This window comes from Artibeus jamaicensis, unplaced genomic scaffold, assembly GCF_021234435.1.
Source record: "Artibeus jamaicensis isolate MK-2021 breed Jamaican fruit bat unplaced genomic scaffold, CSHL_Jam_final scaffold_1964, whole genome shotgun sequence".
Lineage (NCBI taxonomy): Eukaryota > Metazoa > Chordata > Mammalia > Chiroptera > Phyllostomidae > Artibeus > Artibeus jamaicensis.
The window spans coordinates 36,865,756-36,882,818 of NW_026522030.1; the positions used below are offsets into that span (position 1 = coordinate 36,865,756).

At 37.5% G+C, this 17,063-nt stretch overlaps 1 protein-coding gene across 1 annotated transcript in view; it reads left to right on the top strand.

Annotated features, from left to right (window-relative positions):
• The window catches only part of TRPM3 (transient receptor potential cation channel subfamily M member 3), a 263,509-nt gene that overhangs the window by 10,817 nt on the left and 235,629 nt on the right, over positions 1–17,063 (top strand). The window contains exons 2-3 of the mRNA XM_037155024.2: positions 4,938–5,151; positions 8,394–8,518. Coding sequence (XP_037010919.2) covers positions 4,938–5,151; positions 8,394–8,518 — 339 coding nt within the window. The remainder of the gene's footprint in view (positions 1–4,937; positions 5,152–8,393; positions 8,519–17,063) is intronic.

Consider the following 17,063-nt stretch of genomic DNA (forward strand, 5'->3'; position numbering starts at 1 on the left):
ACTTGGGAAACAGCGTTAGCCAAATACTAAGAGAAGTGGGGAAATGACTCTAAATAGGTAGAGAAGGCCAAACTGTGGGGGACCAAGACAGGCAGGATGGGAGTTTAGTTCACACATGACATAATAACTTGAATAGGAAAATAATATAATCAAAAAGGTTTGAGGAGAGAAGTCTTCCTGTTGATGTCACATAGAGAAAAAGCTGATAGGACTGTTAGCATATCCAAACTGACTTCCTACTAAGGAGAATAGATTCTTAAAATAGCAACTGAAGTATTAGAGGGAAAGGCCTGATGAAGAGCACCGTCATGAGAAATGCGTCATTAAGACTCGGACACAGCTTGTTTGTAGGGGCAGGGGAAGAAGGCAGGAGAGGGAGGCATTTATTCTTTTGGAGGTCAAGAGCAAGCACTCTGGATTCAGACAGACCTGGGTTGTGACTCCTGACATTACCACGTGTTGAACTTGAGAACTTGATGGATCCTTTCTGCCCCTCATCGGTAAAATGTGGATGGTACTCACCTTCTCATGATTGGAAAGCTCCCACGAAATGCTACATAGGAAGCACACAGCGTGTACGTGCCTGCAAGACAGTAAACACACCTTAGGGTTTTAGTTAGGGTATTTTTTTCTCAGTAGAATGAAGAAATTGAGAACCGAGAGAAATACATGAAAAGGGCCTGTGAACCATATGACCTTACACAGGCCAGACATGAGAAAACTGGGCCAGAGCCTTTCCGTGGCTTTATCTTACAGAGAACTGGGTTAAGGTGCTCAGGGTCACTCCTTCCTTCCCTCATAGAACTTAATCTCTGAGTAACAAGCCTTCTGTGTTCATGAACAAACTTTTTTTAGTTTACTAACTGGTAAAAGGCTTAGACTAGTTCAACAGGAATCTCATCATAGTCATTAGATTTGCTGGTCATTTTCCAGTGACCTGTTCACGTGATCAAAAAATTGGTTCCTTACCAGTAAGCTGTAACTCTAGAAGCCCCCAAAGTGAATCATTTGCCAAGTGAGGGTTATTCCTAAAAATGCACTTGGACTGTTATTACCAATTAGTATAAATAATCGAATTTCATATGCTATTTAGCTAGTTTCAGTTTAATAAAACTGTCGCCAATCTCTGTATTGATTTTGTAGGCATTTTAATCTCTTTTTACACTATGTAAGTTAATGATTGTATACATATCTCTTTCCCGATACTGACTGTGGCTCCGAATCTCTCATTATTTACCTGAATAAATGAAACGTATGGGTAGGGACAGTTAGTGAGGCATCCTGATGTTCCAAAAGCCACAGATCATAACTACTCACCTTGTTTTTCAAAATATGCTGTTCTCACATATGCCTTCTCTAATCACTGGAACTGTGTCTTTACAATTCTTCAGAATTGTCAGGAGCATTATGCAAGGGACACATAATTTTAGAAGTATCTTTATACTTTAGATGGTTTTCTATATTTAAAAAAGTACAATTTATATCTCAACTCAAAAGAATATGGGTCCTTATTTGTGTTTTTCTTAGACAGAAAAGAGTGATATGCTAAAGTTTGTTAATAAGAGAACGGTAACTTGAAAAGCAATTTCTTACTATCTCTCACACTAAGCATTCTTGGTTTGTATAGTTTGGAAGATGTGTTGACTCCTAGTTCTACTTTATTTCACTAAAAATCCCTTTCTGGAATTAGTCAAAATTATATAAATTCAATCCAGCAGAGCCACCAAATTTTAACTACTCAAGTAATACAGATTCAGTGTACAGGCACAGAAATAATTTTATTCTTTCGTCTTATAGTATTCATTATCTAGATAGTTTTCTTATAAACAGTCACTCAGTGAGCTGTAAATATAACTATAAATAGCTAATAAGCTTCTTTTTTAGAAACACTGGGAGTTTGCCCCCAAGGCTTCGCGCCTGGCACAGAAGTGCGCGTTGATGTTGAAACATTCTGTTGATAGTTACCTGAAACTTCTTTGCTCTCTGCATGAAAGTTTGTGCACAAAATATGCCATTTTCATATTGCAAACTCCAATTAAACTTTATTGATATATTGTACTTAGCTAAAATCGGTGACCTTTACTCTTTCCATTCTAGAATTGATTTTTTTCTACCATAGATCCAATCAATATAAAATCAGCTTATTAGATGCTACCACATCTTTAGGTTTTTGTACGTGTATAGAAAATTTTAGCTTTTTGGTATTTCTTGATAATGCAGTTTATTTATCAAACACCTTTCATATTTTGAGTGTTTTTCTTCACATTTTAACTAAGTATATTTAAAATATATTTTAACAAAAGAATTGACATAATTTTTGAGATTTTTCCAACAAGGGGTCTCCCAGATCCAAGTATATGACATTAAATTACCATCTCATGGATAATGTTATCCATCCATTCAAAAATGTGTTTGAATGATTACATGCAGGTCTATTTTTGTGGCTATGATACTGTAACATTAATACTTAACAAATTCTAAAGTTAGTAACTTTCTCTTCTCTCCCACACCACTGACTTTAGAATGATTTACCTCTCATTACTATGACCCAACTTATATGTTATATTAATTTGGTCTTTATTTCTGATCCTTTCCACCATAAATGAGACAACCAATGCTTTTTACATTTACTATATATTTGCTAATATCTGTGCCATTCTTTCTTGTAACCCAGATCACTCATTTTGGATCATGTAACTTCTACCTGCCATATATATTTTTAAATTTCCTTTCATGAAGTCTGCTAGATGTAAATTCTCAATCTTGGTAGTCTGAAACAGGTATAATTTATTCACATTTTCGAAAGATATTTTTGCCAACTACGTAATTCTATATTGGTGATTTCTCTTGGCACATGGAAGACATTGGCTTCTGGCAATTCATGGATGCTGTTGAGGAATAGGTCTTCAGTCTGATAAATGTTCTTCGTAGGTGATCTGTCTTTGTTTCTTGCTGCTTTTGAAGGTTTCTCCTCACCCTTCCCTTTGGTGTTCTCTGTCAGGTGTCTATGGGTAAGGTTTCTTTTTATTTATTTTGTTTGGGATTCATTGAACTTCCTGGATCTGAGAATTGGTGTCATTCAACAATTCTGAGAAATTCTCAGCTAGCATCAACTCAAGTATAGGCTATTCACCATTATCTCTTTTATGTCTACCCAGAATTCTGATTATTTCCTCCAAGTTTCTCCATTTTTCTTCTGTTTTCAATTCTGTTGTCTCTCTAAGTGGCAGCTGGTTTATTTCTCTGGATCTATCATTAGCACGTCTGCTCTGTAGTTTAATTTATCCATTTTTTTCATTCACACGATTATATTTTAGAAGTTCCATTTTTGATTATTTTTTAAATGTGCGTGCTCATTCCTTATAATATCTTATTCTTTACTCACAATGCAATAGGTAGTCTTCTCATTTGTGTTTTTTTAACATGTAGCTATTTCATATTCTGCCTGGTCATTTTGGTATCTTTCAGAATCTTATTCTAGTGTCTGTTGCTTCCTTTTGATTTCATTCATGCTGCTTTATTTCCTTGTGTGATTTATTATTTTAATTTGTGCCATGAAATTATTACTTTCCCATGGGAAATATGTGAGACCTAGGCTGATGACACATTCCTCCACAGAAGATTTGCACTGATTTGTGCCAGTTCCCGGGAGCCCTTGCCCCGCCGGGACCACTGTACATTACTCTGTTTTGTGTTTCTGAAACCATGCTTACAAGTGAATGTGAACAAAATCCTGTGTGAGAATCTACTTTTGTTTGTAAGTAATCAGAGGGCATGTTTTGTCTTATTTATTCAGAACAAAGGTAAACAGGCAAAGTCCTCTGCTCCCTCTTTCTGTATATCAGACTTACATTTTCTTCATTACTCCTGAGGGTGGAGGCATTTGAAGTGTCCCAGATTTATATGGGTGCCCCATTGGACTCACCCGTACTGCATAAAGGCATTAAAGCAGATGCTCTGAGCCTTCCAGTGTGTAGGGGAAACTGTCAGGGCTAAAGCCTGCTGTAGTGCTTCCTTGTCTCCTGAGATTCCAGCTTCCAGATTCCATTCAGATTTAGGAATCTGAATATGCCCTCTTTTCATGCCAGCTCAGCACTGAATTACAAAAGGCTTTCAAGTATGTTTCCCCAGTATTTCAGTCGTTTGAGACAGAAGGCTTCATATAATTAAAATGAGATCTAAATGGAGTAGCTATGTACATGGTGATATAGATAACCATAAACATAAATCTATCATTATATGTTTCATGGCTTTTCATTTATATGTACTTATCACAACTTTATTTCTGATTTCATCTGGTGGTGGTGATATCTTCCTATACCTCCCAAACCCTTTCATTTTTTCAGCTCTACTGCAAGAGCAATTAGTGTGCTTTTTGTCACTTGTCTTCTCTGAAAAATAAAGGAAATATTTGATATGCAGTTATTATAGATTTAAATAAATATAATCAGCTCTTCCCTTATTTTAAAATTCTCATTACATCACATTGAACTGTAGAACTTTTCAAAACCTCTCCAAATAATAGGGTCACAGAAAAATTGCATCCAGGTGTTACTGGTATAAAGGGATTACTTATATTGAACAATGGGAAATATTTGAACTGTTGTACAAATGTGAATGTTGGTAAAATGTAAACATGATTTCCTCTGAGCAAAGAACATATTCCAGGGAAAATCATGCTTGTGCTGCACTTTAGAAAATCAAACAATTTGAAAGTCAGTAGTAATTGACAATTTCAAGAAAACCTTTTAAAATGCTGACTCCCTTTGTCTGATATAGGCTCACTTGGTAAAGCAGATAATTTACCCCTTTTTGAAAATCTGAGTTCATATGAGACATTTTCTTCAAGTAAGTAGGCTTGTCATTGCAATCACTGAAGCCAAGCAGCGCTAGCCAGGCCTGCCCTGTCCCCTAATCAAAGGCTCTTCTTCTTCCAGTATGTGCGAGTGTCTTTCGATACAAAACCTGATCTCCTCTTACACCTGATGACCAAGGAATGGCAGCTGGAGCTTCCCAAGCTTCTCATCTCTGTCCATGGAGGCCTGCAGAACTTTGAACTCCAACCAAAACTCAAGCAAGTCTTTGGGAAAGGTCTTATCAAAGCAGCCATGACAACCGGAGCGTGGATATTCACTGGAGGGGTTAACACAGGTAATTGGAAGTGGGAAAGGGAAGGCAACATAAGGCCATGAGAACACTCTGACTAAGATTATTTTCTCCTAAGGTTAAGTATTTCCCCACTTTGGTCTGCTCATGTGGGCGTACTGGCTGGTTATCTCTCCTCTCACTGATTTCCTCTCTCTCCTCTACCTAAATGATAACTATGCTGCTACTTCTCAACCAAGAAGAATTAGTTATACATGAGAAATAGGTGGGGATAGTTAATACTTGACCATACAGAATGTTTAAATGTGATGAATGAAATTTCATAGGATATTTCAATACCTCAAGTTGCCAAATAAGCATCCAATATTTTTTTATTTTTTATACTTTTCAAATACAATCAATATTCAATATTATATTAGTTTCAGGTGATCAGACATTTATATAACTTATGAAGTTAACCCCCCAATAAGTCTAGTACCTCCCACCACCACACACAGTTATTACAATATCATTGACTATAGTCCCTACGCTGTACCCAATAATTCTTTAAGGAATAACATTTGCTCTAAATTACATGCTTTGCCTCTAGTCTTTAAGTGACTTTAAGTTTGATGCAAGTAGCTTTAATTTTTGTAAAATGCCCTTCCCATCTAGGATGTAAATTGTGATGACAGAGGCCAGAGTATTTGTTGCTTATTATTTCAAATATTTTACTGAATAACCTCTGCCTCAGCAGGAGATACACTCCACTCTGAATTCCAAACAGTTGTTTACACCTGCCAAATAAGTTTTGGTAAGGCACTCTTTTTTAAAAATTAGACTTATTGGGGTGACGTAGGTTACTAGGATCACACAGGTTCCAGGTGCACATTTTTATAATACAAGGTCTGCATGTTGCACTGAGCGCCCACCATCTAAAGCCGAAGTGATACAAGCAGGCTGTCACACCAATTCTTATAACTCACTTACACTCAAGTGTTTATCTGCAGAATTAATGCACAACAGAGAATGGAGTGGATGACTGTAAACTGTCTTCACGTATTTCCAGGCCTGAGTCTGAAGTGCTGAGTAGAAGTGCATGAGTAATGCTGCAGTGGGTTAATTCAAACTTGTTACGAAGTTCAAAGTCTGAGCATGTACACACATGGAGTTACTAGAGCATTCTAATGTAACCCTGGACATTAAACAGAAGATTTGCTCAGTGTTGTTTATCTTCAGTTTGTAGTTGGAATGACGTTTGAGTGCGACCTGCACTCAGAATTCTCCTCTGTACCAGGAACCTGTGAACATTGAGCACAGACCTCCATAGGCACATTTTGGCAGTGAGCTCTGCAGATTGTGCGTGCTCATCGTTGTTTGGCGAAATCCTGACTCGGTCTGCAGACTGACATGATTTAGAATGACCTGCTCAGTCAGCTCATCTCTGTTTATTTTGTAGTAATCAGACCTCTACAGGGCAATGTTCTTTCAGTGACTGTTGAGGCTGTAAGCTCCAACTTTCACTCGCAGCTTAGCAGGCACCATTCACCTGTGATTGATCAGTCTTTTGCTTTTCTGACAGGACCCGCACCTCATATACAGACCAACTCAAAATTCCTGAAGGTTCAAAAGAAATTCTTACCAATCTTCTGCTTCTGAGTACCTGGAATATTATTGTTTTTCTTCTCTTATGAAATACATCTAGTAGCCAAAGAAGAATTTACAGCATGAATACTGTAAACCAAAGAGTTCCTCTCTGCTTCAGTCCAGGCTTAATATTCAGTGCAGTACCCAATGTGAGGTTCTAATGGTGTACACTCAGGTTAGGTAAGAGATGATGGTGGAATTGTGGCAGATGGAGGGCAACCCATGAACTTACACTTCTTGTCCAGGTCTGGCCCTGAAAGGGGTTTTGCATACAAATGGGAAAAATTTTTAACACTCGTATTCACAATTTTATAGCTTATGTTTTTTAAACCAGTTCTCTCACTTAGGAGATCCACAGATAAGCTAGTAAATGAAATTTATATTCTTCTCAACACTCCCAGAATTGTGCAATGTGGATTAGTGGCTTTTTACACTATTTTGTTATTCAGTTTTTTTAAAGGAAGATATTTCTGTTTCATCTCTTGAGTATTTCAAATTGAGTTGTTTTCACATGCATGTCCTGTCCCGTGATTAAACTGCCTGGTGTGTTTTGCATGGTATGAACTATTAGTTCAGGGCGCAGTTTCTGAGCCCTTAGTCTGTGTCAGCCTCTGAAATGCGCAAAGATGTGTGAGACTCTGGCCTTCCAAACTGCTCCCAAATAGTTGTACATTTAAAGGAAACTTCTTCATGTATGCTTATGATTGACAACAGATTATGTTGGGTGACCTGGTAAGCTCTTCAGCCATATGCAAACCACAATCCTATTCAAACTCAGAAGGAATGAAATCCAGCTCAGCTTTTATACAGAAAATGGAACTAGATGTGAATTTTTCCTTGAGGAATGGGTGGAATTTTGTAAGTGGAAACACCTTTTCATAGAGAATATAGAAATTTCATATCTTCTATAAATATGATCATGTGAGAGAGAAGTTAAGAGGTTAGAAATTGTGCCTGTTTAAATGGTTTGTAAAACAATAAGCCATTGGTGCCCTTCCATCTTATACACTGAATTTCTCACTTTTAACTATGGTGAGAAAGGCCACAGTGATGGGGAAGGCCTTCCCAAGAAAAGAGGAAAACAGTTGCAATGGTAAAGATAAAAAGGTGTGTTTATATATTTTTAACAAACTCTCCATGGAATATGTCAACATTTGCCTTACAAGTAGGGTTTGCACATTATGTATCCCTAAATAAAAAGATGAAATCAAGGTTGACAAAATCTGAGCTGTCACTGCACTATTTGAATGACCTGACTTTTACACAAATTGTGGTGTAGATTTAATACAATGTTATATATGGTGCTTTTTTTATAGGACACAGTCATAGGATTGGTTCTTAATCATACTTAACACATCATTAAGCATATAATACAAGAAAAAGATTTCCTAAGTTTAAATAATTCCATTCATGTTTTTATAAATGTTAGAGGCACTTTTTAAAAATGTAAAATAGGATAAGAAATGCCAGCCCAGCAAATTTATCTGATGTTAGTGGCACAAGTTTATCAAGTAAACACATGCAGTGTGTGTAGAAATGTGTCCGAATTTTATATCCAATGCATTTCATCTTGGGAGAGAGAGTTATCACAATTTCTTTGAGAACAATGAAAAGTGACTGCTTTAAAAGACAAGAGTAATACTTCTCTTTTTTTCTCTTAGGTGTAATTCGTCATGTTGGGGATGCCTTGAAGGACCATGCATCGAAGTCTCGAGGGAAGATATGTACCATAGGTATCGCCCCCTGGGGCATCGTGGAAAACCAGGAGGACTTGATTGGAAGAGATGTAAGTCCTGGGAGCATCCTCTGTATGTGCTTTCTCACAGAGGTGGTATCAAAAGAGTAAAATAAAACTAGAATTAAAAATATGCAATTACAGTACTCTTTTAGTTCCTGTCACCCAAAATGAAGCCTATATTAGAAAACATTTATTGGGAGTCTATTCATTTTCCAAAATCTATCTATGAAAACTCCAGTGTCGATTATTATAACCAAGAAAAGTCCTAAGTAAAACTTACCAACCCTCTTCTTGGTGTGAATCAAGCTGTGGTCTTTCCTCACACACCAAATGTTGTGAGTGCTTTCGGCAAGGTTACATTGAGATCCATTAACAGCATGGACTCATAGACTTTTACATTGAAGAGGACTCTCCTCACCCCAGGGCTCCAGCTTCTTTATGTTTCAGTGCCCTTCGCCTAAGTCAGGAGCTACAAAGGAAGGCTCTTTCCACCGAGCTTGTGGCCTCCTAGGTTGGCCTTTCTCTCACTGAATGCTTGGGTGAGGAGCAGGCATAGTTGGGTTATTTCCCATTCTGGAACTATTTAGAAGCCTTGACTGGATTCAGCAGGGTGCCAAGATCTTTCTCCTATTCTAATATCCAGAGCTACTACCCAATGACCAATTAATCAACAAGTTTTCAGAGAGAATGTGACCTTATAATTAATGGGTCATCATCCTATGTCTGTTTCTTGCTGGAGTCTCTCTCTCTCTCTCTATCTCTGAAAACACAAACAGGTCATTCTCAGCCTCCTTCCTACTAACTACCAGACTTTTCCCCCATATAATGTTGCTCAAAGTTCCATTGATAGAAATTGTGGTTATGCTGTGTACACAAACTGCCATACCTATTCACTTCTTTTTCCTTGAGTAATTTGAACAATTACTTATTTATCATTGCCTTAGTACATCACATCAGTAGTCCTTCCTTCCCAATCCAGGCCTGCCACAGAGGGTAACAAATGTGCTAAGTAGCTTTTTGCAAGTATTATGAGGTCTGTCAAGAAAATCAAGAGAAAAATTTAAAGCAGTTGAGAATTAACAGGTTTTAAACTGTGTATTCTATTATATTGCAATGCAATACAGCAAAGCCATCTTATTTCAATGCAATGCAATATATGTGATTTTTTTCAAATTTAATACAAAATATTTTGAATTCAAAATTCAATACCATGAAATATAAGCAGTAAACAAATATTTTTAAAATCCTTCTGGGCTTTTATTTTAAGTGATAAGAAGTGTCCATATCAATGCTACCAAATTACATTTGACATACTAATTTATCCAGACTATGTAGGGTAAGGAATGAGATAGTTTATCAGTGTAACAAACTCATAACTAAAATTTACTGTTTTATATCACACACAAATTAAGTATCTCAAGCAGCAATTCCAAAGTGTTATGTAGTCAGAACTTACTGAAAAAGTAATGTTTCTAATTTTTTCAGAATGTTTGGGACTAGTTTTTGATAGACAATTGCTTGGGTTAATACTTGCCTTAGATTCCAAGTTGGTTTTTAACTGTTTGTTGATTGTGACCTAGAATAAGTCTATTTCTTAAAGAATTAGAACATGCTAAAATGCCCTAACACCGAAAATGAAATTTATTGTTCTATTTTGTTAACCAATTAATTATTTAATGTTGTCATAATTCAGAAGTCATTTTTAAATATTTATAGCACAAGATCTCTGTTGTAAACCTCAGTTGTTATTATTCAGTTTCGGGGCGGGGGTTGGATATTTTGGAACTCTCTCATTGAGATAACCTTGAATAAGCAGAAATTGATTATTTCTTTATTTAAGAGAGAGTATCCAAATAATTACCTCAGTTGCCTAAACATTTTCAGAGGATTCTGGCCTTTTATATCATTCTGTTTGTTCATCTTATAAATCCTATGTGATTGCAGAAACACAGTACTTATGTTACCTTTACTTGTTTTTCTGAGTTGGAAGAATCATCCTGATTCATTTTCCTCCAATGCCAGCATTTTTTCTCTGATTTTACTTCCTCTTAAGCTCATTTTATTCTCTTCTTTCTCCCCATATTTCTTCCTATTTGTATGCCAATAAGAACTGAGGCATGTCTGTGCCAACAGGATTTAGTTATGTTGCCTGACTTTCCAATGAAAAATTGACTCAATTCCAGCCCAGAAGGCAGAAAGAGCCCCTTGCATACACAGTAAGATGTGCACATTCATTGTCCCCACTCACAAAAGTCTAGCAAAGGCAAGCCACATCTCACCAGGATCCCGGTGAACCTGTAGAGAGACCACAAAGAAAAGGAAATGAAATTGGAAGGTTGTAGAGAATACTGGAAAAACAGTTGTATTTTAGTTTTTTCAGTAAATCTTTGAGCTCTACTGAATTTCATGCTAGTACATTTTTTTTTCACAAAAATTGGGTAACTGAAAAATACATAGAATTTCTCAGGCTATTGTGTACTAATAGAGTTTCTTTTTCAAGTTGTAAATTATTGGGGCAAAAATTATTAGGTATATGTTATGACATAGTTTGAGGAAATTTTTTATATGTGTTTTCCATTGTAATGTAATCATTGAAAAAGAACAGAACACTAGGTTGTCACTAAAAGTAGTATTTGAGTAAAATATTGGTGATCACTGGTTAAAATCCCCATAAAAATCATCAAAACACAAGTGGTTTCTGATAAGTGGTTATAACAATTTTCATAGCTAGTTTAATTTAGTGCCTCTGTCCCTTTTCTTTTACTATATATAATCAAACTCATATGCAATTTATGTAAAAAATAATAAACCTCAGGAAGCAGAGAAAGAAACTAATATATTGTGAAAAAATCTTTACCACTTCAGAATTCTGTGAAAAATGCAATCATTTGAAAAAATAGAATAGTTGCATTTTGGGGGCTAGTCTATGTCTATCTTGCAGAATAATGTTGAAGTGGCGCAAAAAATATTGTCAAGGTAAATCTAGGAAATCTACATGAAATAAATAAAAATATAAGGATAAAAGAAAGGCTCCATTTCTTGTGCCTGATATTTACTTCAGTGGATTTATTGTTCAACTGATAGAGAATATAGATTATTTTATTTCTATGGAGATGGGTCTCAAATGAGCACTTTCAGACGCTGAACATTCAAGTACTACTAGCATTATTTTATTGCTAGAAGTAGTCAACACAGCAGTTGCTAGTTGCTATTCAACTGAGAACATGAATATCTTTTTGGAATGGTACTGTAAAGGCAAAACTAGTTCTAAATGTAGAGAAGAAAGATTAATTTGCCCTGAGTCTGCTTCTGGGTATCCTGAAGCATTTATCTCTCTTCAAGTCTTAACTGTTAACTAAACATTATTAGACTTTAAAAATATAAGGCATGTATTTTTTGAATTTTCAGAGCTCAAATTAGAGGCTCAAATGCAGTAGGTGCTCAATAAATATTGATGAAGCTGGATTGAGCATGATGAGATTCAGGCTATGAGGAAAATAAATATTGTAGAAAAAATACTATAATAACTCTTAACTAGTTCACAACTTCACTACAACTTCATCTGTTGTCATATTCCCAAGCTTGAGCATATTGTAGTGACTATAGTGAGGGCATTCTTAACCTAACATACAAATATAAAACTATTTTCTTATTTAGTGACGCAAGGTGGGAGGGGGGTGGTTACAGTTCAGTATGTTGAGTACGGGGGCAAAGTGTAGAATGAGAACAGGCCTTTCTCTAAACCCTCTGAGAAATGAATGATCCACCCAGCTGAGTGACAGAACTAGCCTTGATTCTTTAAATTTAAATATGTTCTAGTCTGTTTACTCAAACCCTTCTTTTCTCAATCAATAGATCAAAACAACAGATTTTGTTATGAATAATGCTATGAACACTGAGATAGTAATACTTTTCTGTCCTTACATTGGGTGTGTAATTGTGTATTGTTCAGCTAAGTCATCTTCTCTGACTATCTTCACCTATCCCATCATATGCTGATTGTAATTCTCTCAGTCTTTTCCCCCAACTTAATAACTCCTCAAAAGCATCAGATGAATTATTTTTGTTTGTCTCATTTTCACCAGTGATGCTATAATTTTCATGAACATGAAGCACTGGTGTGTGGTTTAAACTCTGTAAGATTTGATGGCTTCATCTCTAAGTGGACTGCAGAAACACCTGTTTTTTCTATCTTCATAGAACTTCTATAGTCATAATAATAGCAATTATAGTTTTTGAGCTCTTATTTCAGGATGGTCTCTGTGATGGCACATATTATTAGCCTTATGAGGTATGTGCTATCCCTTTTTATAGTAAGGCAACCAGATAAGGATTAGAACCAAGGTCCACTGCCTCCACAGCCCATATGTTTAGGTAGTAGTGTGCCAAGTAAGATATAAGCAAATATTTAATGATATTATGTTCTTATTGTTAGCTGAGATAATTGGCTAATATCTTATGCCTGTAGGTTGCACTAAAAAGAGACTCAATGAGAGTGGCCACAGTCCCTTACTTTGTCCCTAGAGAATCTTAGCTGCACAGATGATTATGAAAGTGTCACCAGTGTAAAGTCAAGAAAGAATTTCCAATGCATTTTTAATTTTCATGTGACTCATTTTAGCCCTATATCCCATTAGAAAACAATCATCCCAGAATTTTTTCAGTTAATTGAATAATTTCTGAAGCCTTTATTATTTGTTTTCTCCCCAAATCTAAATTAACAACACACATGTCAAGTTAAAAATCCAGATATCATCACAAGAAAAAGTACTTTTCATTTTAACTTGAGGACAAAAATTGTGTTTGCAGAGATTGCCAACATATTATCTTATGTGGTTATCAAATTATCTTGACATTCAAGGACATCTTATAGTTTTCTAAATTATAGATTGATTCTCAGAATTTTATAATATTTAAGAGTTCTTATATTTAATTGGAAACTATCTTTTTGATGTCATTTTTGTATTTCAAACCAAGTAAAATCAAGTTTAATAACACGGTTGATTGATAATTCTGGTGTAGTTATCAACTCAATACATACATCATTTATTTCTAAAGCAAGCCAAGTAAGGGCCCTGTATGGCCTTACATAGAGTTCATTGGACTTCCATGACTTCGTTAGCTAAGATGTAAATAGGAGATGTGAGAGGGAAAGTTCAGAGGCAAGGAGACCTACTCAAGTCTGTTACAGTTACACAGGATCTGATGCTCACTGAACCTGGCCTACACTCAGGTTCTGGGCCACATCTACTCACCTGGGGGAAAGCAGAACCAGTAAAGACAGTGTTGAGTTTGGATATGGACAGGTTAATTTCAAAGTTCTTTCAAGACACCCACATGAAAATATCCAGCAGACCAGTGAGTCTAGGTGGCAGAAGTTCAGGAGCAAGATCTGGCTACACACTTCAATTCCAAAGGCATCTGCCTGTGGATGACAATTACCTGAACCATTCTAGTAGATAGGATGACCAAGGGACAGTGTGTAGAGTGGAAAGAAGGAAGGTCTACACCTGGATCCTGTGTTCTTCCAACATTTTACAGCTGAGCTGAGGAAAAGCAGACTGCAAAGGACACCAAAAGAAGGGCATAAAGGTAGGAGCAAAACCAGAGAGTGTTGTGGAGTCTGAGGGACTGTGTGTATTCAGGATGGAGTGAAGGGCAATGCCCAATAGAACTGAGAGGCTGTAGAAGGAAAGGACTTGGGAGTGTTCATCCAATTTATCAATATGAACGTCATTGGCATCACTGTGTCAGAAGAATGGTGAGGAGTCAAGCTCCCATTATATCGACTGAGGAAGGGGACATAGAGAAGGCAAGTAGAAACTACTGTTCTGTAGGTTTGACTGTGAAGAGAAGAGATAGGTATGAGTAGCCAAAGGGAGCCATAAATGGAGGGAGTTCTTTTAATCAAGATAAGTTAGACTGGAATTCATTTATACCTGTATGGTAGAAAGGGAGCTAGAGAGATAGAGGAAATAACTGATAAAATGAGCCCTAGAGAGGACCCAAGGTAAAGGAGACAGGGGGTAAAGGGGAGAGGAACCATCTGTACCATCATAACTAAAAGACAAGAAGAGAAGAAGACAGGGTTGGTGGCAGGACATTAAAGTTTTAGTCTGGAGGTTTATCAATTATCGCTGAAATAATCATAATAACAATATCAACACTTTTGTAAAGCTTAATAAATACCAGCACCCATCTAAGCACTTTTACTTAGTCATTTAAAATATTCTCTTAATGGCAGTAAAAAGTTCTTAATTTTATTATCTATCATCCTCCCCATATTACTGATTGTAAAATTAACCACAGAGGTTAAGTAACTTGTCCAATATGACTAATGCACTAATTACTAATATGAGAATAATGCATGTAGCTGGGATTTCAACCTCAACTATCTAGCTCCTAGGACCATATTCATACTTATTGTACAGCACTATTTCTCCATGATAATAATAGCTACCCATTTAATTGAGCTCATATGTGCCTTGACCTATGAGTTTTGTATCCTTACAACACCCCAATGAGGTGGCTATAATCATTATTGATCTCCATTTACACAAGGAGACACTGCGACACAGAGAACAGATAACCTAAATAGGGTCACCTGACTGGCAAGTGTGCAGGTGCAGGAGTCAGATCACCTGCTAAATGAGGAAGGCCGGGGTCTGGGTCAGGCCCTTGAGGAAAGTGGAGGATGATAGCCACGGCCCCCACAGAAAACAGGAGCCAGAACTGTTCAGAGCCCCAGGGAAGAATGCGAGGCAGCACAGAGAACGCAGTGCATATGAGAAGCCATGAAACTGTGATGCATCAGCCAATCCAGAAGACAAGGGAAAGAATGCATTTTGAAGCCTCAGAGAAGATGATGATAATAATAATAATAATAATATACTACTGTATCAGTAACCTATTACTGTGTAATATATTGCCCCCCAAACTTCATGGCTTAAAAACAACATTTATTGTCTCAGTTTCTGTGGGCCAGAAATTTATGAGTGGCTTATCCTGGCAGTTCTGGCTTGAGGTCCCTCTTCAGATCACGGTCAAGGTGTCAGTTGGGGCTGCATCATCTGAAGACTGAATAGGGGCACAGAGCCCTCTTTTAAGATGACCCACTCACATCGCTTTTGGTCAGGAGTTCAGAAAGGCCGCTTCATTAGGATGGCAGCCAGCTTCCCCCAGAGCGAGTCATCCAAGAGCGAGCAAAGAGGAATCCTTTCGTGACCTAGATTTGGAAGTCTCATGCCATCACTCCTGTTTTATTCTATTTTTGAGAAGTCACTGAATCCAGCCCAAACTAAAGAAAATGTTTCAAAAGAATTTGAACATGTTTTAAAGTTTCTCACTGATACATAGTGTTTTCTAAAGCACATAACCCCTTTTGAACTCAAGGGTCTGTTCCCACGCCAGGAGGCCCTGGGTGGGAATGGTACACAGTCCCCCTCAGAACAGGACACAGGAAGGTGAGCCTATTCAAGAGGAAAGCCTGAAATGAGGATGGTGCGCCTCCGCAGCCCACAAGTGGAGGGACACATTTTGAAAGAGCTGCAGAAAGGTGTAATTGTCTTCCCATGTATTTTAGTGGGAGTCACTCCGCTAAAGTATGTGGGCTTTGGAGATGGATCCCTGGGTTTGCTGCTTTCTTGTCTGGATTGCTGAGCTGAGAGGCGGCATCTGAGTTTCAATATGACCCGACTTTATATCCAGACTTACAGCTGAGCTGTCTGAATAGTATATAACAAGCCAGTGTTCCCACTAGCACAGGCCTCGCTATGATTGTAAAGACACACAGGGCCTTTCTTTTTTTTCTTTCTTTTTCATTTTATTCTCTCAGTCCCCATGTTCCTTTGTCTCACACAAAGAGGTCACTTCCCACTTCTCAGCAGTATCCCCTCTTTTCTCCCAGAAACACCGGCCTGACCCTAAGAGAACCTCACCACTCCTTTGTCTCTCTCTCTCTCCGCTATACAAACCTCATTTACTACCTGCTGGTGCCTTTCCTGACCTCTGCATACTATATAGTTCCAGAAGACTCATCTGGGAATAATCTGATAGGCTGTCAGAAGGATTTTAATGCTCAGCTAAGCCACTGGCAAAAATGTCCAGCAGCAAAATCATATCTGTTACAAATTTAAAAGCAGGCTGGGTCCTCTGTCTTCCCTCTAATGTCCCCTGGTCTGTAAGGGGTCAGGAAGTCTCTATGGGGTTTTGAGGAAAGGCCATTTGTGGGGCAAATTTGGCCAAGATACTTCACTTCCATGAACCTCTATAGTTTCGCCTATCAAATAAGCATGAGATGGATCAATCTATGTGAAAGAGTCTACCTCAGTGCCAGGTATAAAGTGGTTGATGAATGCTAGCTGTCTTCTTGCCTAAATTAAAATCACAGTGCTGTTGGGAAGGAAATAATGACTCTGTGGACGCACACCCCTACCCTGCTACTTGCCTGGGACATGCTGACAGACACCAGGCAGCAAGGTCTGACATTGCAGAAGGCCTGTGATTGACGAATCAAAAACCTGCTTCAGCTCAATTCAGCTCTGTTCAGGAAAGTTGTCACAGATGACCAAATGGCCCTTGCGTTGTAGAAAGC